The sequence below is a fragment of the Glandiceps talaboti genome, chromosome 7 (genome assembly GCF_964340395.1).
Source record: "Glandiceps talaboti chromosome 7, keGlaTala1.1, whole genome shotgun sequence".
NCBI classification, from domain to species: Eukaryota; Metazoa; Hemichordata; class Enteropneusta; family Spengelidae; genus Glandiceps; species Glandiceps talaboti.
In genome coordinates, this window is record NC_135555.1 from 4,662,501 (window position 1) to 4,687,920 (window position 25,420).

The 25,420-nt window shown below is 36.6% G+C and overlaps 2 protein-coding genes across 2 annotated transcripts in view; both read right to left on the minus strand.

The window, feature by feature from the left end:
• Nucleotides 1–7,735, minus strand: part of LOC144438216 (acyloxyacyl hydrolase-like) — a 12,469-nt gene extending 4,734 nt beyond the window's left edge. The window contains exons 1-11 of the mRNA XM_078127257.1: nucleotides 7,624–7,735; nucleotides 4,277–4,372; nucleotides 3,598–3,658; nucleotides 3,243–3,402; nucleotides 2,982–3,049; nucleotides 2,746–2,806; nucleotides 1,990–2,060; nucleotides 1,661–1,709; nucleotides 1,051–1,194; nucleotides 783–852; nucleotides 458–488 (exon numbers count right to left, since the gene is read on the minus strand). Of these exons, the coding sequence (XP_077983383.1) occupies nucleotides 458–488; nucleotides 783–852; nucleotides 1,051–1,194; nucleotides 1,661–1,709; nucleotides 1,990–2,060; nucleotides 2,746–2,806; nucleotides 2,982–3,049; nucleotides 3,243–3,402; nucleotides 3,598–3,658; nucleotides 4,277–4,372; nucleotides 7,624–7,735 (923 nt within the window). The remainder of the gene's footprint in view (nucleotides 1–457; nucleotides 489–782; nucleotides 853–1,050; nucleotides 1,195–1,660; nucleotides 1,710–1,989; nucleotides 2,061–2,745; nucleotides 2,807–2,981; nucleotides 3,050–3,242; nucleotides 3,403–3,597; nucleotides 3,659–4,276; nucleotides 4,373–7,623) is intronic.
• A 4,772-nt stretch (nucleotides 7,736–12,507) lies between these two features.
• LOC144437820 (acyloxyacyl hydrolase-like) lies at nucleotides 12,508–25,082 on the minus strand. Its single transcript, XM_078126847.1, has 19 exons — nucleotides 24,971–25,082; nucleotides 22,526–22,621; nucleotides 21,991–22,051; nucleotides 21,675–21,843; nucleotides 21,484–21,551; nucleotides 20,847–20,907; nucleotides 20,324–20,394; nucleotides 19,907–19,955; nucleotides 19,607–19,750; nucleotides 19,304–19,373; nucleotides 18,633–18,663; nucleotides 18,216–18,298; nucleotides 17,920–17,959; nucleotides 16,784–16,858; nucleotides 15,988–16,063; nucleotides 14,762–14,977; nucleotides 14,413–14,509; nucleotides 13,758–13,834; nucleotides 12,508–12,709 (listed from the first exon to the last, which is right to left on the minus strand). Exons 1-19 carry the CDS (start codon nucleotides 25,080–25,082, stop codon nucleotides 12,581–12,583), a joined length of 1,725 nt encoding a protein of 574 aa, XP_077982973.1. The 3' UTR covers nucleotides 12,508–12,580.
• Between the last annotated feature and the right edge of the window lie 338 nt (nucleotides 25,083–25,420).

Below are 25,420 nucleotides of genomic sequence, written 5' to 3' on the forward strand. Positions count from 1 at the left end.
AAAACTGTGCTATATTTTTGTCGTTTTCTCTCTCTCCTTCTATTCTAATCAACAGACGACACAGTCGTGTACGAGAAGACTGCTGTGAGGACTGTCTCCATGGCGACAACGCAGTCTTTCGTAACTTCTGTGATTTGACACTTTTTTATTTATTCTGGTCTTATCCATATGTTCTAGGTTGAATATACGCGATACCTACATAAATCAAACTATGCTGATAATTGAGATTTAGACCAGATTACGTAAATATCGAAGGTGTAGTTACCATAGTGATCTGATATAAAATATAAAGTGTTTGTTATGACATCACGTCATTTCAAAATTTCTTTCAATTTTTCAAATACAGACACAAAATATTATAATTTTATCACGTGACATTTTCGTTGACTTTACAACTAGCTGACGATCACAGTTGAACTTCTCAAACAGAATAATACTATAATGTCTGTTTTCTTACTGTACGACAGGCCAAGTCAAATTCTGGAAACCTGAAACAAATGAAATAAAATACAAAACAATCAGATGATGTATCTTTACATGTGTTTGAGTTTTGATATTTTCGAATGGTACACGTACCAATTTTCTAATGCAATCGGAAAATCAGAACTTGTCTGTTATTTAATTCTGATGAATGGAAACAAATTTCGGGATTTCACGTGAACAAGCTTATCTTTGCACAGAGATAAAGATAAAGATTTCAAACTAGCGTGAAAGGACCATCCCACTTCCATAATATGCTCACTGTATTAGATGGATGTTTTAGTTTCTCAAAATCAACCCACCTGTTGTGCTCGACATTGATGGCCAATCAAGTTCATTTCCAGCAATAAACGTCACGTTGATGAACATTTCCTGCAAAAAGCCAAAACACTTACTATTTAAATCTATCAATCGACAAAAGTGAGTGATAATTCTACTCGAAATGCAAACTATTATTGAAGTATTAAAAACATACATAACCTCCAATGTTCCGTAATTTAATTTTTCCGTGTGTTTAAAGTCACAACAAAATACCAAGAAATGTTACCAGCGAGACATAAGCTAGCTTACCACGCTCATTTTAGTTGGGGTAACCCACTCTGCTGGAATATGGAAATGAGCTCCCGCAGAATCTCCTAATATGGTGATACCGACTGGGTTTGAGTCGCCGCACAACGTTTGTTCGTAGGGTACTCCCGTTACTGGATCCATACCCTGCAGATATGAGATATAACATCAGTATATCGACTGTTTATACATCAATGTGTTTTTCGTGTTGATTGATTGTCTGTCTGTCTGTCTGTCTGTCTGTCTGTCTGTCTGTCTGTCTGTCTGTCTGTCTGTCTGTCTGTCTGTCTGTCTGTCTGTCTGTCTGTCTGTCTGTCCGTCCGTCCGTCCGTCCGTCCGTCCGTCCGTCCGTCCGTCCGTCCGTCCGTCTGTCTGTCTGTCTGTCTGTCTGTCTGTCTGTCTGTCTGTCTGTCTGTCTGTCTGTCTGTCTGTCTGTTTGTTTGTTTGTGGTGTGTCAGTTCATTGACTACAAATCTTGCATGTCAGGATAGGATAACTTGATTTCTATTTCAAATGGACTATTTAACGTGATAAGCTTATCATGCTTATACCTCCATTGGAATTGTTCAAGACACATATTGAATATAAATATTCTCAATGAATGCTAACTTACATAAATACCATTACAGTTGGAGTCTTCGTATCGGTCCCAGTCAATTGGTCTACACAGTACAAAGAAAAAGCAAATAAAGAAATAAAGAAATACGAAATATCAGACTGTACACAGATCAAATCAAATTAAATCAAATTAAATCAAATCAAATCTATTAAGTTTACTACGGAGTTTGATAACTCAATCCATTATCGTAGTTAGTATAGAGGACAAGGGGATAAGGTACAATTCATGCCAAGTGTAGGCAGAAATGTCTACCTCAGTTTGTGAATTTCGAAAATATGAAAAATCGCAAAATCTAATATGGAGTTTCAAAATGTATGTCTTACTTAGCACCAGGATGGATGTTTGCATCTAAATCGTTACAATCTTTACCACGCCATGAAGTTCCTCGGAGAATCTGAAATAAAAAAGCAACCCAATATATGTTGTAAATATGTGCACCGAGTGACAAATTATAGCTTACAGGAAGTAGCTGACCTTTGACACAGAACTGAGAGTGTATGTAGTCAATCGGTGAAGATCAAATAAAATAACAGGTGCGTAGGCCAATTCATATACATGTACACATAGCAATCAGTAATATTTGTAGTTTGTAAGGTACGCCGTGACGAGGCGTCCTCACACATAGGTCAAGAGGAGGCCGATGAGGGTGGAACGACACGACGCATCTTACAATCTATAATGTTTGCAGACATTCAAGTGCTTCTTATCAAAAGATATATATACACTACTTCTCTAAATATTTGGGAATATGATTGTAAACTAATTTACACACACACACTCACACACACACACACACACACACACACACACTGTTTTAAATAGTGTCAATACAGGTATAAATTTAACAAGTTTTCGTCACTTCTCTAAATGACATTGTAGGATCTAGCCAATTTTACTGCCTATTAATAGTATACAATGTGTAGTCCACTTCAAATACTGACATTTACGAAAGAACTGGAGGTTTTAGAGAAAAATGAAACATTTTGCCAGTTTGTCAACGGTGAAGACAAAACGATGGGAGAAAGTTAAATGAATTACTAATAACTTGAAATAAATTATGAAAATCCATGACAACTTACATCAATTGTACTGAAGCCATCTGAATCGAAATCCACCGCTGGTTCATGATCGTTTAGTTTCCTGACAGGACGAATTGAAAATATATAATGAATCACACCATGTGACTTTTTCATATCAAAAATGAAGTATGTATAATGTTGATTCGAAATTAATATATTTTGTATATTGACCAGACAAAGTATTAGTCTTTAGTCATAAAGATCATAATAAAAACAATATTACAACTTTGTCTTACCCTTCAATAATTTCACAAATCTGTTTCAAACCAGGAAGTATATCACAAATATCTGAGCTGACTAAATCCTGAAAAGAGAAGAAAACCAGAAATCGATTGGTCCATGATTTGTTACCATTACGAGAAATAACTTCAACCATTGGTAGAGAACAATATACGTGTCACTAATTTCATTGATGAAACTTGATAGCATAAAATTGTTTTTCTTTCTTACCTCTTTTCTATTTAATTATAGTCGGAATTATCTTAATAGTTACTCACCCTGAAATCATACTTTGCAGCTCGTAGTTTACTACGCTTGATGGAAGCTTCAAGTCCACCTGGGGGTGCCGGATACAAATGACAGGCTGGGTTAGGAGGTTCAGTTTTACAGAATGTCAGCGCATGACATATAGCGTCTGGACTTTCACCGTTTGCTAACCTGTCGATTAAAAGTCAATTCACAGAATAAGAATGGGGACAAATGATATGTTCACACGGACACACACACACACACAGACAGACACAGTCACACACATGTACACTCACTCACTCACAATGTGCCTTGTTACATTTGTTCGGTTTCTGTTAGTAAAACAAACATGTATCTGAAGGTAATACAAATAAATGTACTTACAAGTCAATAATTATTGGTCCTGCTATGATGATGAACTGTTTACAAGATGCTTGATACTGACCTAAAACATACACAGGGAAGAGTGAAATGTGATACAAACGATGACTCTTTGATATATTAAAGGGGTACAGTCTGTAATTATAACTCTGTGATATTAAAGGGGTACAGCCTATAACTCTGTGCTATTAAAGGGGTACAGTCTGTAACTCTGTGCTATTAAAGGGGTACAGTCTGTAACTCTGTGCTATTTGATGGCTATGTATATTCCATAATGAAACATCCTTATATTTTCCAACTACTGTCGATAAGGTATGACGGCCACATAATCCAGCCACGCTTCAATTCGCGATCTCAACATTTATAGAATACAGAGAAGTTTAGGGTTTCCTATACTAGGTTATGTTGAAAGCCCAGAGTCAAAATCACCACCAACAAAAAAAGTTGCTGTAAGTACGCTATCATTGAGTTCGATTCTTCTGACGACAATTGACGACTTAGATAGAGTATTGGCAGGTGCGCATGTCTACGTAATTTTGGCGAAGACGAACTTCATAATATGAAACTTGAAATGTTGGAAAGCATCAAACACTGTTCGAATACAACACGTAAACACTTACTGGTATATCGCCTTTCTTTCCTTTTTAAATTCTATTAAATTGAACTTAGAGTATTTTCTCACCTGGTAAATAGGAACAGAGTCTTTGCATTGATTGGTCTATACTTTCTTGATATACCAATGAGAGTTGGTCGACAATACTGACTATAAGTGTACATGCTGAAAAAAATATGTTAAGTTTAGCCCTTCATAGATATTCTATGATCTTCTACATACGTATCTGATCTTACGTTCCAGTCGTTCACATACATTAATACATAACATCATTATTATTACGATTAAGCGGGGTAAAAATACTAGATTTTAGTTTGGTAGACAAGGTGATATATAACAACACATAGAACATGATTTGTTTGTATGGCGTGTGGCCATGGCTTACTAATCAGTATAGTTTCTGATTAAAGCTTAGCGGAATACGCCTGACAACAGTAAATATATCAAGTGAAAATGTTATAGATTACATTCTTACATTAGTTCCTGGTTCATGTCCTTGAATACCTTCCTACAAGGAAGTTATATCTAGAATTAGATTACTACAATGTACTTTACGGTTATAGTCTTATTTGAGTTACCATAACTAAGTAATGGTAAACAGAGAATGTGAAATGGTAAAGATTTTGAAGACGTTTTATAAAGTAATGTACCTGCATTGGTTTAACATATTTCACATGTGGGGTTGTTGTTGTTGTTGTTGTTGTTGTTGTTGTTGTTGCTGTTGCTGGTCATCGCGGTCATATAAATACAGCACATTGATAGTGAGATGACAAGAGATGGGGTTGAAACGTAAACATATCTTAGTTCAACAATTGTACAACTTTAAAAATAAATCTCCACCAATACTAATATGTTGTTTGAAACGGATTTCCGGTTGAAATATGGTAATATCATATTTTTCATTGTAACATAATTACGATTGGCAATAATAAATGAAAATACAGCGACGAGTACCTATACTTACTGCTATACCGTGGTTTGGTACAACATTCAAACGCACCTCAAATAAAATAGATGGCCAGTGGACTAAACAATCCACTCTCTACTCTTGATATTCAATCAATTTCATAAATACGTATATCTATGGCGTGCAATCAATGCCAAACTTAAAAATGTCATTTTATACATCGTTCATATGTTTACTGATGCCATTTGTTCATTATCTTTCTCTATTTTGTGAACATCGTACTCGTGTTTATTGATCGGTGCCCTGAGTCCAGTGACTCCCCAATAGGTCCAAGCGATCGACGGAGATACCATTTACTGTGATGTCATTACAAATCTAAACAATGTTTCCTATCATCCGATTTTAGGGGGATTAATATTTGACAAATTAAAACAACCTTTGCGCCATTCAAAATACTGGAGATTGAAGCTGATACTGTATATTCTCTAAGTGATTCGACTCAAACATAGCTAGAGGGCCGGTCAAGTTGATACATCGACTGATAATTTCACAATATATTCAACTATCCAAATAACCGTTCTCAAGTGCTATACGTTTTATATGTACTAACAATACACCCACAGTCCAGTCGAAAAAAAAATTGACATCAATTTGTCCGTGTAGAAACACACTTCTGCATTCTACTCCGTACTTACTGGTAAAACGGTAAAATACAAATGCAGATCCGCTTTTAATCTTAAACCCGTTATTTATATACCAGTCATGTTGCTATATCTCGTCTGAATGAAGCGTATACAAACAAAATCACCTTGTTTTCCATGTAATTGGTATTTTGTGAAATCAAAACCAACTAGAAAGCGCCGCAATACTAGGAAATCATCATCATCATCATCATCATCATCATCATCGTCGTCGTCATCATCATCATCATCATCATCATCATCATCATCATCATCATCATCATCATCATCATCATCATCATCATCATCATCATCATCATCACCACCACCACCACCACCACCACCACCACCACCACCACCACCACCAACAACAACAACAACAACAACAACAACAACAACAACAACAACAAGTGTCATACAATATTTCGCTTTGAATTGGCCACTTAAAATTCACAAACCTGCACAGTCAGTGCCTCCGTTAGCACCCCTTCCAACTGGTGATGACGACATGAAAACGACAGGAATTATGAGAAGAACGAAAATGGTTACGAATCTGTACTCCATGGTGATACAATTACCTTTACAGTCAAACAACGCAGTAAAAATCGTCTACCAAGTCAATACAATTGTCATTCACAACCCAAAGCAGCCACAATGCTGTAATAATCTGTATCTATTTCGTGCATTTCCTTTCTATGGTCAGAGATCCGCCCCCTAATTGCAAATCACGCCAACATGAACGAGAAGTAATGATAACATGATAAGATATTACTGAACTAAATTAGTCACATGGAAAATTGAATTGGTCAGAGTCCCTGTAGTGTAACTAAAAATACACCGATCACGTGACGGAAAGTTGGTCCTGTGAGCTATTCGGTTGCTACTATCCAGTGCTGTTTCCTGTTCTGTTTTAATGTATAAAATATAATATTTTTACGCATTTTAGAAGTTATGGAAATATTCCACTTCTAGTGTTCACTACACCTTATTATTCTAAATATTATGTTACACTTTTTTTCCCGGGTTTCACTTTATTTGAGTAAATGTATCGAAATCATGACAAAATACAGATATTGTAATGTGTGTAAAATAATGTTACGTTCCTCTGTGCATTAAAATCCAAAGAAGTGCTTGGTGATCTTTAATAATACCATCATAAAAAAGATCAATTTCACGAGTAACAAAAGTAAGCAGCGTTTGAATATTTTCCCCGCCGTGTGTTTTACTTTGTGTTTTGACTTCTGTAGCTTTGAAGTTACTGGTAGTTTGGTGGTAATGATTCCCCATATAAGGACGATGAAGGGTGAAAATATTTTTATATTTATAGTAAACCCATACAACGGACCATATCGATGTATTACTTATTATGTTGGATTTGGAAATGTCGATTTGATTTTAAGATGTTTAAGCCCCCCCCCCTCCCCCCAAAAAAGTGGTTGCGTTGATTTGATGTGATATGATATGAAAATTATTACGACGGACAGACCGAAGATCAACTAGCGTCATCTCTTTTGCTTGGATTTGTACGATATAATCCGGTTATAATATGAATGTCAATATCAATCTTAATTTGTCGAACTATGATTGATTCAAACCATGTAAGATTTGAATTCTGTAAAACACTGAATATAAACTTTTGTTGTCTTTGTCTGAAAACAATAACAACAATAACAACAACAACAACAACACGGAACAGTATATCGAGCAAAATGTGATAATGTCATTATTACACTGAAGACATAAATACTTTTCAAACGCAAGTGGTTATTTTTCAGACACAACGCTGTACATTATACTGTAATTAGCTTACCCGGGACCCGCCCACTTACCTGCACAGTCGGTGCCACCGTTCGCATCTCCTACACGGTTCGGTCTAGCAGAAGACACTGTTATCGATACACTTGACAGGAAGACGAGTAAAAGGATGTATTTATACTCCATCGTTGCGAGTGTTCTGAAGTGAATTACGAAGCTTGGTAAAGTCTCCAGGCTAGGTGTCATGCACGATGTTATATATTCGCAGCGGCTAGGCTATACCCATAAGTGGCGGGTCAACAGCTGTTCTAAAGTTCGGTTCGATCTTGCTAAAAACAAGGGAAGTTCAGTTCACACTAAAGTATCCAGGGACTTGTTGCCAACCAAATGTTTGACCTGCTTGTCATATCTATATAGAAGACATCAAAGGTATGTCCTCAATGTGTACATAGATGAACACACACAAGCACGCAAATGACCCTTTGCATCAATCAATAACCACCTGTTGATAATAAAGTTTGCTCGTATTTTCAATTCACATTTGCCTTCTATTGTGTTTATCATTGTTGTTGTTGAAAGCTTCTTGTATGTTTACTGTCATTTCTTTTAGACGAGTCAAAAGTCATTCTGTATTCTTGACACAAATGTCCACCTTTTAAAACACGCCATGTGTCATGTGATTTGGCAAGCTGTGTTACTTGATAGTGTCGTACCGAGGTCCAAAGAGTGCCAACTGTGAGTTCAACGAACATTCAGAACTGTGTCACGTGGACATGCATTACATGTGTATATATGTGTCCATCCAATCTCGTAGTCAGTAACTCCGTTGATAAGGTCTCCAAAGAACTACGTGCACAAGGGAAAATCACACAAAAAAAATCATAAAAAGCACCTATACTTAAGCGATATAAAACAAACAGTACTGTAAAAAAATACAACATGGCATGACATACCACGGCACAAGACAAGACAACAAAGAATGACAAACTACAACACAGCAGAGCACAACACAACACAGCACAGACAGTACAATGCAACACAGCACTGCACAGTAAACACAACACAATAAACACAAAACAGCACAATACAACATATAACTCGTTACACGCAAGTAAAACGTTGGCATGATTTACCAATAATCGTTTATAGCATCCATATCAAGTATACTATTTCAATTCTTTTCCTTATCAGTGCTTTATTCGTCAGCCCAATATGTGGTGTCAATCTGTATAAAACATACAAAACATTGCCTAGAGATCTAGAGCTAAATATAATCATGGCTGTGATTATATCAATCACTGTAACCAGACTGCTGTTCATTTGCAAAAACAGGCTGTTTACAAATTGACTACAAATAGAAAGACCACATACTGGGCTTTTAGCAATTGAAAGAGTATACTTTTACACTTGATATGAATGCTATAAATGAGTGTAGCAAATCAGAAATCGAGAAAGTGCTTAACTTCAGTGTTAATTGAATTGAATTGAATTGAATTGAAATTTATTTCATCAGATAACAAAAAAAACAAAACAATAAATAAATAAATAAATAATACATTACATCTTCAAACAAATTGGACAAAAGGAAATATACATGTGTTATCTAATGGGGACCATGAAAATAGTTCAGCAGAACTAGTCGTGTCCATGGCCCGTACATGGTTGTACAATACAACAAGTAAACAAACAAACAAACAAACAAACAAACAATTACAACAAAAGCGCTAGCTTTAGAAAGTCGTTTACGTATAAATCTTTGGCTATGAATAAAGAACAATGTCAATATATAGTCAATAATGCAAATCGGGGTTTTAGCCTATTATCAGTATTACTTATTACATAATACCAACTCTAACTACTTTAGACCCAGAATAAACGCCTCACTTCTCGTGTATCAGATCTAAATTTTAGATTAGGCGCATGCGAAGTTTGACTTTTAATCCAGGTGATTTTGGTCACATTACCGTTCTTTGTTTTTGTTCAGTATGCTGACCAACCAATCAGTAACGTTCTATTTGTGCATGTTTGACTCAGTCGGGACACACATATATGTCACCATTGACATGTGACGACACGGAAGTATGAAAAACACAACACTTAAGTTTGAGACGGAAATAAAAGAAAACATTCCTACATGTAGCATACGCTGGCTGTTATTAATACAATCACTGCGTGACTTCTATTGCGAAGTGTTCAATACTGTGAAAAGGACTACTCTTCAACTGTATTGCTAGATTTAGTGTGGACACTAGCGCTTTCCTAGTCCTGCTTGCAGAGGATGCATGGGTCTAGGTTACTGACATGACCTTCAACGACTTACTCCGTATCTCAGACCACTAATTTTTTTAGTAGTCTGAGTCCGTATGCAAGCTTTCCGTGTTGTGTTGTGCTTATTGTTGGGGTCTATTACATAGGTAATATGTAGTGTCTGTGTGTGACATGGGTAACTGGGTAATATGAACACCAACGTAACATCTATATACACGACAATTACATGTAGCTACGAGGACACTTACCTTAAATGTAGTTTATATAACTTTTAAGAAAACCACGTGCAGGTGTACTTCCAGTGGCATACACGTATGTCCCCAATCAACTAAGCATGCAAATATTGTCTGTAATCGATTCGAAACTTGGTGACGTAACGACAGCTGGAATACACACACGTCGCGTCGGATATCCAACATATCACAACCTATCGTCGTAAAACTCTAGATCTCTTTATGACACCGTCCGACGTCCGAGTATTTCGTTATATCAGCGGAAAAATAATGTGTTCTGTCTTGTGAGAATGACCACAACTAGTCTGGTATATTCAGGCTAGGGGTTTGTTTTACTTCCGTGTATCCATACAATGACACATGCATTCACCTTTGGTTTAATCATGGACATCCCCTGACACATTGCAAGCATAACTTACAATGAATGTGATCAACGAGATGCGCACCAGTATACCTGTTAGCAGTGTGACAAATACATCGTGGGTTTGTAATTCTAAAATTCTGTACACTTAGATATTTTCATCACTAGAAAATTTCACTTTTTACTGTCTTAATCCCAAGACTAGTGTTTAAACATTTCTAAGCCTGGTGCACTTTTTTTTATATACATGTAGCAAACAAAAGGTTAATCACTGTATGACGTTCATAGTACTACTCACGAGATGGTATGTTCTGAAATTTTCCAAACGTGAAGCAGGTACTGATTCCACAGTGGTACATATACATTTTAACCTATTTATTGTTTTATAGGAGTGTTTCCTATAATGGTTCTATAAAGTGAGACATTATCATGTTGGGGAGGCTGGGTGGAAAGCAGATAGCATTCCAGTAACAACCAGGAAACAAAATACAAAATGTATGTTGACTTTACTACAGAAATTTGGTTTAAAAATAAAGACAACCAAAGGTTTAAAACTCATTTTTTCTATATTTCAAACTTTTTGACTTCATGATGAAGCCTGTTTTAAATAAGATTAATGCTGCCAAAATTTGCCAGGGATATAAATAGTTGAAGCTTTGTAAAAACAAAAACAAAACAAAACAAAACAAAACAAAACAAAACAAAACAAAACAAAACAAAACAAAACAAAACAAAACAAAACAAAACAAAACAAAACAAAACAAAACAAAACAAATGAAATTGATAACTTAAGAAAAGTTTCCGAATACAAATGTAAAATTTTAATGAATGAAAATAATTGTATCTTTATCTTTGCATAATCCAAAAAAAACCCACGTTATCAAATACAAAGCTCGCCCCCAAACAAACAAACAAACAAACAAACAAACAAACAAACAAACAAAAAGCCCAAACTTTTCCGGGTCAGAAAGAAAGACCTCCAGCAGCAATACTTTACTGTGCTGTGGTACATTAGCATATCTGTATGTAAAACGTGTTAATCTAAGACACATACTGTATATGTTAGTGGTTTCAGGTTTAACGAACATTGATCAATAAAGATTGCCTAGCTTTCCTAATATGGCTTAGAGAATAGGACAGTGATATGGTCACTTTGAAATGGCAAATTAGAAGCGAATACGACGTTTTGATCTGTCTACTACGGATCTTGATCATGCAATGATTTGCCAGCTTAATGTTGCATCGAGAGGTCATTGAAGAACATCCACATAGTACGAAGTATTGTTATCAAAGTTGTAGTTGTTCTAACACTCTTTGTCTTGGGATAAAAAGTTATACTCTTTCATGTTCCTGAACGATTCAAATTTTGAAAAAAAATATGTCAATTTTTCTTGATTTCTTCTTTTCACAGAGAGCAATGAATTTGTCCAAGGTCATACAAATACGGGAATTTCAAACTACAGTACGGAGCATACGAGTTTATTTCCACTTTAGCTTATCTAAGGCATCGTCGTAAACCACAGCCTCTTTTACGGCACCGTCAGAAATATGCCCTCTGGCTTGCGAGAATATGGCCTAAGAATAAACAATTTGCACGGGTCGTGACAGGGACGAATGCGGAAAATTATAGCATATTAAACGTGTACGAGTGTAATGATAAAAATCGGCTAAATGGTGGTAGAATCGCTGAAAACGTGTGAGTATGTTTGGATCACTCAACGAGTTAGGCAAATAAGATAAAAAGCAAGACTAGTGAGTGTCCAAGACTATTGATATAGAGTAGTATAAGTTGGCTTATCAGGAACGACACACTTATGCACGACAGGACAGAACACTTTGACAATATCAAAGTTCCAAGTCACAATTGCAAATTGAGAAATACATTATTATTCTATCGAATATATATAATTTGATTATTGCAAACATAAGATGTTCACCTGATAGCTAACTGAGTAGGATAACAGTGTACTCATTCATAGTATATGCATATAACATACAATTGTCACTCTGCAATGTGGTATTTCATCGTTTATTCATACGGCATATGTATTAGAATATAAACAGAATTGTACATGCAGTTATTTTCACGTTCAAAAACACAATACACAAAAACGATGATGCAAAGAAAATAAGACCTGCTTTAAACTCTGTAAGTTATATTATAGTATACTAGTAGCCACCTTGGTCGCCGAATAACTTTCGAATTTTTGCGTTGTTTGGATTTTCTTTGCCGAGGACTTCAGGGTACTGTTCCATCATTGTAGACCATAGATACTGAGTAACTAAAGGTTGTGAAAACTGCGAAGGAAAAAATAGATATAGACAAATATTAAACGCTATTAAGTTGAATCATTAATATTATAATTGAAATAAAAGAAGTTTTTACATGCAATAGTGTATTCCCACCCTCAATTACCCATGGCACAGAGCCACATTACGTATACGTCTACGTCTCCTAGACCAGGGAGACCATATTTGCTGCCTGTCACGAAGGCAGGATGGGATGGGGACAAAGATCGGAGAAATAAGAAAGAACACCGGTCACAGGTTTAACCCAAACTTGTCTAATTACTAAATAAAAAATACAACACGTGACTTTGTTCAGCAAAACTGCTCGTATTGAAAATATGACTAAATCTAAGAATTTAATTAGATTTCAAACTTATGTTAAAAGGGCGGACTTGGTACTGCCCATATATACGTAACACCAAATACAAGTCGTAGATCATGATGTTGATGACTGTTCGCACAGATGAAATAATGTTCTGTTTCATACGCGATTCACAGCGCAAGTAGCTTGAGACTGAGTTCTTTCCAGTTTGTTTATAAACGAGCTCACCTCGTAAATGAACAAGAGTAATAGTGGAGAAAGTGTTATTAATAAAGATTTCAATAATATTTTCATTATCATGTGCGCTGATCATGTGACGTTGTTGATGTTGCGGACATGCCTATACATTGTTTGTTTTAAAAAAAAGAAGAAAAGAAACGGGGACATTCTTATGAACAATTCCATAGGGAATCGCCTGTGAATGTGGTCAATCGCTATAGCATATAGGTATGCTCTTTTCTTCAAAGTTAACTATCTTGGTCACCTGCCAAGGAGAACCTGACGTCTTCTAAGGCTATGTATCGAACACACTGCCTGTCTAAGCACAAATATGACTAAATCCTTCACATAGCAACCTCCATCATATTAGGTCGAAATCGTGGGTCAATCTTGTACAACAACTTTGACCATTTAGAAAGAATGGCAGCGACAAGGCTCGAACTGACAATTTGTATATTCCAAACTGACCACTAAACGAATATCACTACGACTCCATAGTCATTACCGAACGTTTACCTGATTTGGATGGATCCCATCTACGGGCTCAAAAAGTTCCCATGGATGACCGCCCTCAGCGACCCATTTATCGATCACTGTTGAATATGAACAGAATAGGTTAAAATGATGACATAGATTAGAGAGAGGCCATAGGGAGATACATCGAACAGACAGGCAGGTAGGTATAAGTAGGTAGGTAGGTAGCTAGCTAGCTAGCTAGATAGATAGATAGATGGATGGATGGATGGATGGATGGATGGATGGTTGGATGGATGGATAGATAGATAGATAGATAGATAGATAGATAGATAGATAGATAGATAGATAGATAGATAGATAGATATGTAGATAGATAGATATATAGATAGATAGATAGACTCACATCTACATTGATAGATAGATAGATAGATAGATAGATAGATAGATAATAGATAGATAGATAGACAGACAGACAGATAGATAGATAGATAGATAGATAGATAGATAGATAGATAGATAGATAGATAGATAGATAGATAGATAGATAGATAGATAGATAGATAGATAGATAGATAGATAGATAGATAGATAGATAGATAGATAGATAGATAGATAGATAGATAGATAGATAGATAGATAGATAGATAGATAGATAGATAGATAGATAGATAGATAGATAGATATGAGTTCATACCACGTTGGAAATTATAGTCCGTGTAGTAGACATTGTAGTTTTCATAAGAAGATGTCTTGGCGATATCTTGTATGACCTTGGACAAATTCATTGCTCTCTGTGAAAAGAAGAAATCAAGAAAAATTGACACTTTTTTTTCAAAATTTGAATCGTTCAGGAACATGAAAGAGTATAACTTTTTATCCCAAGACAAGCAGTGTTAGAACAACTACAACTTTGATAACAATACTTTGTTACAGTGCATGTACTTCGTACTTTGTGGATGTTCTTCAATGACCTCTCGATGCAACATTAAGCTGGCAAAATGTTTAACTTGAAAATCTGACTTACGCCTTCGCTGACCTCTCACCTCTGACGTCAGGTTTCTGAGCGTTTCATTAGACGACATCCAACCATTACATGGTGCGATTTGTAAACAAATCAAGTATTCGTATAAATCCTCGTAGGTGACATCATGACGCAATTCGCCTACTGGGTGATATCTGTTATGTAGGTATTTCCATAAGGCCCCTCCATCAACCAAACCCGTCATGATGATGTTGCTTCCTTTAGGCAAAACTGTATCCTAGCAACATGTTGTAAATTTTTAATCAATTCTCGACACTTGAAATTAGAGAAATTGTCGTAATCATTGAGTGGGTTCTATTCGTTGTCTCTACAATTTTTAGGTCACATGTTTTGGAAAGTCAACCCAGCCTCACCTCTGGTGCAAAGTCATTATTTGTCAAAATATAAAACGTGCTGCAAACTTTCAGACAGATTCACAGCTTACATCTACAGTGGAAAACAGTTGAGAAGGAACAAATCGTCGACTCTGACTCGGCGCAAATTCTAGCTTACATTTTATCATCTGGAGTTACAAAAAAATTACCAACATTACTACATTTTCTCTGCGCGAGCTACCGTTATGTTCGTCATTGTAACACTGTAAACCTTTTAACATGCACTAGCTGTAACCAGGGTATTATTGTTTATCAGAAAAACAACAATATATTCACTGAAAATTGTTAAATACCAGTAATTCGACATTGTGCATGTCAAATAGAGGTCTATTTTATCTATAAGGAGCATAGAAATAAGTTTAATCATGACTTATGGGGGGGGGGCTTGATGTTTGGGTGCGGACCCAATATATTGCACAGTACTATGTATACTGCTACACAAATATGTTTACAAACAAACAAACAAACAAACAAACAAATAAACAAACAAACAAACAAACAGGTCATTTAATATTCTGCATGGTCTACGTTATAACGATAAAGGCATTATATCTAACAAAACATTTCCCAAAAAATTGTTCCAGTTACAGCGAGTGCATGTCAGTGCAGGTGGTGCGATTTAGCAGTGTTGAGAAGAATATAAAGACATTGTCGAGTAAGACGATGATGAAGAGCAGCAACGTTAGTAAGATTTTTGTTCGATCAGACAACGATTTGTTGCTACTTTACTGGCTTCAATTGTAACTTTTCATTCTTTTATGACGTTTTGGAAAAATTGACAACAGATAACGTATAAAGCAGCTATGATTCTGAAGTTAATTTTCTGAATGATTTGTACGTGTAGATCACTAACCAAATACTTCAACGTATCGAGAATATTAGCTCGCATTTTTTCAGGTGTCGTCATGTGAGCTATCGTATCGGGATGTCTGAAACGAGAGAATTTGAAGATGAAGATGGTGATATATCACTAACCAGCAGAAAAGACAATGTACATGAGTGAAAATTGCAACACAATTCTACCAACTTGTCGTGTTTGCCTGTCCCAAGCTGTGCTAAAACTATCAGCTTATGGCGAATTTTCCACTCCCTGGTGTAAATTGTGCCGTAGCTAGTGTACTACACATATCACATTACACACAGACACAGACACAGACACAGACACAGACACAGACACAGACACAGACACAGGCACAGACACAGACACAGACACAGACACAGACACAGACACAGACACAGACACAGACACAGACACAGACACATACACAGAGAGAGGGACACACACACACACAGAGTATAGTAACAGCTTCACTGAAAACAAACTAGGTAGTTTTGGCACGGCTTGTGACAGGCAAATTCGGCAGCTTGGTCGAATTATGTTGTATCGTGACGTTCTTTCAAAATCTTTCAAATGCTCTACTAGATATGAATGTTGACGGTATTGCAAGATGATCACATGACGATATTCATCACTTCCTAGTAGAATGTGGTAAATGCAAAAAAAAAAAAACTTTTGACTTTCATGATGTGACATCACCTACTCTACCATATTTGGAAGATGACGTGTTAATCGAAGCCAGAGTATATCATTTAGATGTAACTTCACCTTGTACGTCAAAAATATCTCACAGTATGATAAACCATCTTACCCATTGCAAACGTCATTGGCAACTAACGAATAGATGGCGAGCAGAGGATAGTCGTTCCCTTGGTTACGAGACAAACTGAAAGGAAACAAGTCAGTGCAAACTATCAGAAACTCAACAAAACTTGTCCTACCGTAGGTTTCTATAACATTAACCCTGATGTGTTTTCTAGGATTATTTGAAATCTTCTTTCTTTTGCTTGCATTCCGCAAGCTTGGACAATTACAGGATATTTCTTCAGTCTGCACATCCAGACCCAAACAACACACAGTTTAACGCCAGGCTGTCACATCAGTACAGGCCAGTCGTGTGCTTATTTTCGAAACAATGCCATAACACCATATTCCTTCAAAAAAAATCTGAAGATATGCTTTATAAATCAAACTGTGAAAAAGTATGAAAATTTGGAAAGTTATGAAAGAAAGCTGAACCAAAAATGTTTTTCCAGAATGCCTGGCCACCGAAGAAAAACAAGACTATACCTTTCTCCGGGAAAAGGTTTTGGAAACTATATCTGACGCATCATCTAAGTATTCGGGTGCCTTTATTCCCGGCTCGTGTCCAGAGCATTGTCTCAAGGAAATCACTATCAAAAAGCACGTCTAGACTAAAACCCAACCCAGGGGTGCAGTTTTAGATCGGTTCAAATCCCCACTTTCACAAATTGAATACTGATGCACGCGTGACTTATTTACATTCTCACATGGCCGTTCCTGCAACGTCTACAATGATTTTCTTTTAAACTAATGAAACACGAACGATAATTTCTTATCATTCTTATGGGAACACCGCGGGTCCGTTTACTGACTAGGACCACATTGCCAACATGACAGCGACAAGAATTTTCGAAAAAAAACCCACAACAAACAAAAACAGTATTCATACTGAGCAACAGCAGATGAAAAGACAAGACAAGACAACACACAACGCAACGCAACACAACGTAGCACAGCACAGCACAACACAGCACAACACAGCACAGCACAGCACAGCACAACACAACACAACACAACACAACACAACACAACACAGCACAACACAGCACAGCACAGCACACCACAGCACAGCACAACACAACACAACACAACACAACACAACACAACACAACACAACACAACACAACCGTGACAGCGCAATACCTTCTGACTATAGTCGAGTTCATGTTGTCCGCTGCTCCACCTGTGAAAACATAAATATTTGTGTCTGAGGTGTGTGGTGTCATAAATGAACAGCGTACTTGTCTGAAAACAATGATTATAAGCGTTACATTACAGGTATTACACCATTGATTTGAAAATAGTGATCAGTTACACAATTTTAAAAGATAACATTTCCTGTCAAGCCGTACCTTCGAAAAGAAAATCATCGTATTCTATTATCAATAGCTAAGGCAACCAAGAAACCTTCCCGGTTTTGTCCCACTCCATTTACTCACCATTTACAGCAATGTTCTGATAATCACGGTGGTTGCATAGATTTCTGTTTCGCAGTCGTTGGTAAATCGAGTCAGTCCGACCACTGTTACAGGGAAGAACAAAACCTGGTTCAAACTTGTCATATCACGCTTTCTCGGTATTGTGTGTACATTCAACAAGCATTGGAAATAAAACACTCAATATTTAACCAGTCTTATAATTTGTAGTCCATATGGAACAATAAATTCAGTTATGATGACGTAATAAGTGGTGTATTTGAGATGATAGGGAAATGATCACGTCATTCCGATAGGTATCAATATTTTAACATTCTAATACATTGACCAATGCATTCATTATATACAGGGCTAGTGTAGTAACATCTTTAGTTAGTATACATAAAAATGCAAAAAGGGTATATTAAAACGTTTCCTTACTGGATGACAGGCCATGTTAGATTTTGAAATCCTGAAAAGAAAATGAATAACAATCTAAGTTTACAATAGCAGCCAGCCTTAGTTAACCAGAAACAGAATGTCATTGTCTGGCGTGACACACTATCAAATCAAAGTGACTATAGAGTTTCAATTAGAAGACGTGATGGTTTTTTTTTTACATCTCACTCAACATTATTATTTTACGAATTACACAAACATTGTCAGGCATTGACAGAGCACACGCGCTTTATCTCACTATGAACAAAAACAGTTTCGTCTTTGAACACAGATCTAGACATTCTCCAAAAATATGTAATATTAATAATAATGTTGGTTTGTATAGAACGCTTTTACATTTTTTGGCCCTGGCACGGATCTATAGTGGCACAGCGGTCCGTTTATACTTCCTCAACTCCCTAGGGAGCATACAGTCCAGGGCAGCCTTTAGTAATTCTTCAGCTGGGTTGACAATCGTGGTTCAAATCTTGCCCAAGGACTTGCCATTCAGGAACAAACGGCAACGACGGGACTCGAACCTGCAACCTGCAGATTCCAAGCCGGCCACTCTAACAATTCACCTATCATGACCACAATAATAACATAGTCCCACCTTGGTAGTTGGAACATAAACATCCAACATGAAAATAGATGGATACTGCACATCTACCAACCTGTTATGCTCGACGTTGACGGCCAATCAAGTTCATTTCCACCAATAAAGGTCACGTTGATGAACATTTCCTGAAGAAAAAAAACCCGCAAAAAAACGAATTCTTTATCTTTAGACTTATTTTTTTAAAAACCTCAGAAATACAGTTGTTAGTTTATACAAAATGCTCAGGGAAGGCAATTTTTCACTTTTTAACAGACAGACAAAATACAGATGAAGGAAAACCTCAGAAAATGTGTTAGTACCTCCATGCGCTCCTGTTGAATCTCCTAATATGGTAATACCGACCGTGTTTGTTACTTACCACGCTCATTTTAGTTGGGGTAACCCACTCTGCTGGGATATGGAAATGAGCTCCTGCAGAATCTCCTAATATGGTAATACCCATTGGATTTGAGTCGCCGCACAACGTTTGTTCGTAAGGTATTCCAGTTACTGGATCTACTCCCTTTTAAAGGATAACGATTGAGTAATAATTTACAAATGGAATATAATTGGACACTATTTGATGTGAGAATTGGTAGAATCTTCGATTCCCTTAAATTTTACATCCACGTGAGTATTCAATACTTAGTCTAACATTTTTATTCAAAGGCTAACTTACATAAATACCATTGCAGTTTGAATCATCATATCGGTCCCAGTCAACTGGCCTAAATACGAGGAAAAAAACGTGAGATAATTTAATTGGTACACTCTAGTCTAATTCATTATAACAATTTCACTCTAGACATTCACCTAGCGACAGCATTCCACTCCTTATTCTGAATATGAATATTTATCGTATTGAAGTGTATGAGTACTAGTCGTTTACTCCCCTTTACATCAGCTCGACACCATGGATATCCACCTTCCTGAGTATAACACCCCCCTCCCAACATTTATACTCAGAGTGTTAACACTGATCGGTTGTCAAGGGCAACGTGGTATTAATGCATTTACTTGACTCCGAATAGCTTACATATAGTGTTCTAATTGTTATTTATAGAAAACAGTCACGTGACGTAAGTCTTTGTCTTACTTAGCACCAGGATGGATGTTTACATCTAAATCGTTACAATCTTTACCACGCCATGAAGTTCCTCGGAGAATCTGAAATAAAAGAACCAATCTCTTTGTATTATAAAACTCCAACACTAATGAAAGCTAAATTAATGGGTTTAACTAACGAAAGCTGACAAATGTAAGCTTACTGAAATTGCCAGACTGTTTGCATAGATTGAGCTGAGAAAATTGAACATGCAGTTAACACTTACTGTATTACATAGACTTTAACTAAGTGTTCGTTTGTATGTGAATTCTTTCATATATACATTCATATATATATATATATATATATATATATATATATATATATATATATATATATATATATATATATATATATATATATATATATATATATATATATGTTGTGTTTGTTTGTGCTTTGGAGTGGTTTTAATGATTTATTTCATAATTAGACAAAATATTGTTACTTATAGTTGAATTTCGAAAACAAATGGAATTCATCACCAAGTGTTTTTTTTAAATAACACACTTACATCAATTGTACTGAAACCATCTGAGTCGAAATCCACTGCCGGTTCATGATCACTCATTCGTCTAACATGACGAAGAAGAAATATATAATTTTAATCCCACGCATCACACTGTGCACGTGTCTATTTTTATAACAATACACAACAGTTTGCGTGTTATAGACAAACGCAAATTACTCAACAAATGATCTGAATTGTTTTCCAAATGCCACCACGAGAATAAATTCTACCTCGTTAACCATAGAAGAACCACCCCGCCCCCCCATAAAAAGTAGCTTAGCCCGACCACCTTGTTACGTAAATGAATCTACAGACATTTTACGTGTACATACAGACCTTATCAATACAATACCTCAATTCAATAGTCGTCTGAAGATCGCAACAGAAGCATGAAACTACCGACATCCTTTTACCTTGGAAAATGCTCTTGTCTGAAATTCTCTGCTACTAATATTGCATTCTCGCCAGTGAGACACTTTTATGAGTGTATATGTATACACGCAATGAAATTTTTAAAATGCGATGAAATTGTATAAAATTACTAGCCCTTTGGTATACGGATATGTAACACAGGACATAATTGATCTGTCAACATAATGGTGATAGTTTTACAAATTAAACTATTGACTTTCCCTCTTACCCCTCAATTAGTTCACATATCTGTTTTAAACCAGGTAGAACATCACAAATATCTGAGTTGGGCAAATCCTGAAAAGGAAATTGGAAAGACAACATGGTATTACTGTGTTTGCTCAATGTGCATATGACCACAGAGAGTTACTTTAACTGTATATGATTGGTGAAAGCCGGCATACCCTAGTTAGTGCATACCTGGAATTCCGAATGTCTTAACTTTGCAGCTCGTTGTTTACTTCGCTTGATGGAAGCTTCAAGTCCCCCTGGGGGTTGCGGGTACAAATGACAGGCTGGGTTGGGAGGTTCAGTTTTGCATACTGTCAGTGCATGACATATAGCGTCCGGGCTTTCACCGTTTGCTAACCTGTTGGCAAATGATACAATATTAACAAATTGCAAATGTAGGAGAAATACACACGCACACACACACACACACACACACACACACACACACACACACACACACACACTCATACACAGAGAGACTAGACTAGACGATACAAATACTTACAAGTCAATAATGATTGGTCCTGCTATGATGATAAACTCTTTACAAGATGTTTGATACTGACCTATAAAAACAACAAAGAAACAAACAAAAACTCATGGAATTGTCATTAAATATTTTCCCCTTTTGGACATACTCACATATATGAATATTGACAAGATGTTTCTTCTAAGTATTCTGATCTGTCTGTCTGTCTGTCTGTCTGTCTGCCTGTCTGACTGTCTGTCTGTCTGTCTGTCTGTCTGTCTGTCTGTCTGTCTGTCTGTCTGTCTGTCTGTCTGTCTGTCTGTCTGTCTCTCTCTCTCTCTCTCTCTCTCTCTCTCTCTCTCTCTCTCTCTCTCTCTCTCTCTCTCTCTCTCTTAATTTTAGTTGAAATTCTCCTGTCAAGAAGACTTTGATAAGTCTTTATTGGATAACATTTATTATGTGTTATGCGTTAAATAGAACTTGAAATGTTGGATTGAACTTAAAAATACACAACATCAAAATATACAAACACCGATATCACAGTTTTGTCTTGGTCAAATGACTTTTTCACCTGGTAAATAGGAACAGAGTCTTTGCATTGCTTGGTCTATACTTTCTTGATATACCAGTGAAAGTTGGTCAATAAGACTGACGGTAAATGTACAAGCTGAAAGGAAACAAAAGTAAATAAATGTATTAGTTAACTTCTGGAGTCAGTACGTATATCTTGTGAACATTCTTCACTTGTCTTAACTCGTTTGCACAATATATACTCTCTACATTAAAGTGTTTGCATTTAGAACGCTGTCATGATGTGCCATCCCTTTCTGAACGCGTCAGATCGTTCTATTTGCAACATTATGTCATGAATATTATGTCACTCACACACACACACACACACACACACACACACACACACACATACATACACACCACCACCACCACCACCACCACCACCACCACCACCACCACAACAACAACAACAACAACAACAACAACAACAACAACCAGATGGTAGAGTTTACGCATGTCATACATAAACATATTTATTGATGAAGTAGAAAGGATTGTTCAGAATATTATATATAAATCGATTGGGATAGAGAATGAGAGATTAATTCGACCCATATACCGTATCAGGAAAGCCGAGTTTGTACGAAATACAAGGTGGGCTGGGGACCACAAGAATCGGAAACATAGGAAAGAATAAACATACACGACAGGTCACAGTTTACTTAACACTGGTCTTATAGAACTGTGTACAGTAAAACTGCTTTTACTGAAACTATGACTAAATCTAAGAAAGAGCAAGAAACTAGAGTACACACTTTTGATAAAATTACCGATGGCTTGATGTGAGTTAAACTACTAACAGAGTAAGCCGTACACACGCAAACCCCCCCCCCCTCGACGTACTACCGGAGGTGAGTTACACAAACGTAACTCACCTCCGGTAGTACGTCGAGGGAGAATTTGTAGTGTAACTCACCTCCGGCAGTACGCCGGGGGGGGGGGGGATTTGCGTGTGTAAAAACTCTCATTGTCTTGTGTCGAAGCGCATTTAGGTTTATATTATTATTACGCCATATTGTGTTATTAGGCTATACCACGTGATTTACATTTTGACGGACTCCAGACACACTGGAAAATTAATTGTTAAAATCCAAATAACATTCTATTGTTTGAATTTTAACTCTTTTAATTTTTCAAGTGGTCATATCCCGTGTTTTTGTTTTTGTTTCGTTTGCTGGACCTAGTATCCACAACAAAGATTAATAGCAACGTCGATGGAAGCATATAAAGTAAGATGCCGATTAGGGCTAAACCACACGATGTGTCCTACAGTCTAACTCCCCCAGTACTCATATCAATTGAACTGTTGCCCCTTAGTGACCTCCACATATTTAGTTAAGTAATATTCACTTTGATAATACATTACCAATCTAACTAATAGTATGTTGATCTTATATGACTGAATTAGTGACGGGTTAGAACGACCCTTGTAATATTCGAAATGCTAGACTAAGACCAACTCTCCATTCATACACGTAAGTCACGTATTATTCGAAATGCTAGACTAAGTCCAACTCTCCATTCATACACGTAAGTCACATAATAGTTCATATCAGCTCTCCATATATACATACATGTAATTATGGTAAAAGTTCTTCATCTCAAACGGTGTCCTCTGTAACTTTAATTCTCGATCATATCGATGAAAAAAAAAGATTCAATAAATTTGTCGGAGGAGAATCACCATTTTGAATTAATTGTGAACGAAATGCGCGACATATTAATTTACCATGACCGGTCATGACCTAATATGTACATAAAAAACAAATCGATTTGACATCTGAGCAAAGTACCATTGATTAGTGCATTCTACGTGATACAGTTTAAAATAATTCATGCTTAGGGAGCCTTCAGTAATTAACGATGGCCAAGGGTCGGGGAATTAGGGGTGGGTCACATTAAAAAAAAACGGAATTAGGAAATCATCACATTTTACTTTGACTCATTGCATTGCCTAATTATGCACCATTCAAGTGATTTTGGCATCCCATCCCTGGCATCAGTGTCACACACATATTCCTCAGCTGACAGACCCCACCGCTGCCACATTTTATCAGTACGGGTCAAATCAAGACAAGGGGAAGGTCTAACTTTGTAAGTACATGTAGTTTAATTCACACCCAGCCATCAGTAATCTAATAAAAGTACTATGTACTCTACTTTCTTGATCTTTCATAGATTAAATCACATTTTCAGTACAATTTAATTTGTCTCGCCAGAAATTTGAAACAAAAACAAACGAAGAGATAATTTTTAGGTTGAAAATACTCTCACAGTTTACTATCACGGTTAAAAAAAATCAAAAACACTTTCGGGATTAGATAGCAGAGACCAGTTTGGTACATAACGACTATAGTGGTCTGAAATAATGGGTATTCTCGATATCACTACATATAAAGTGTTGGTCGAAATTTTCAACCCACCCACCCATCCATCCACTTACCTGCACATGGTGTGCCACCATTTGCATCTCCTACACGGTTCGGTCGAGCAGAAGACACTGTTATCGATACACTTGAGAGGAAGACGAGTAAAAGGATGTATTTAATCGCCATGATTGCGAGTTGTCGGAAGTGAACGGTGGCGACAAATGGTACAGAAATCTGAAAGTTCTCCCAATGACGTATACGAGATAGTGCCAGTACACGTACTCACAGTGGTACTACCACAGTAACTGTACTTTGATGTGACGGGTCAACAAAAGGTTGCGTCGAGGGTCGAGGTTACCCAGTACAATGCACAGAAGAGTAAAATGATGAGTTACGAAAATAATGTTTCATTTTTACATTTACTTTTTTTTAAAAAAACCCCACAATTATACGAATGACAAAGAAATTACATTTGACATTACAATTTACAATTTATAAAGTTGCTGGATCGGAGGGGCATTCTA

Bases quoted from the DNA above. Each gene is read 5' to 3' on its own strand.
- LOC144437820 (XM_078126847.1), bottom strand. From the start codon at position 25,082: ATGGCGATTAAATACATCCTTTTACTCGTCTTCCTCTCAAGTGTATCG. The intron at 18,664-19,303 runs GTTGGTAGATGT...TTTTCTTTTCAG, and splicing joins GTCAACGTCGAGCATAACAG to GATTTCAAAATCTAACATGG. The intron at 16,064-16,783 runs GTAAGATGGTTT...CTCTCGTTTCAG, and splicing joins GCCAATGACGTTTGCAATGG to ACATCCCGATACGATAGCTC.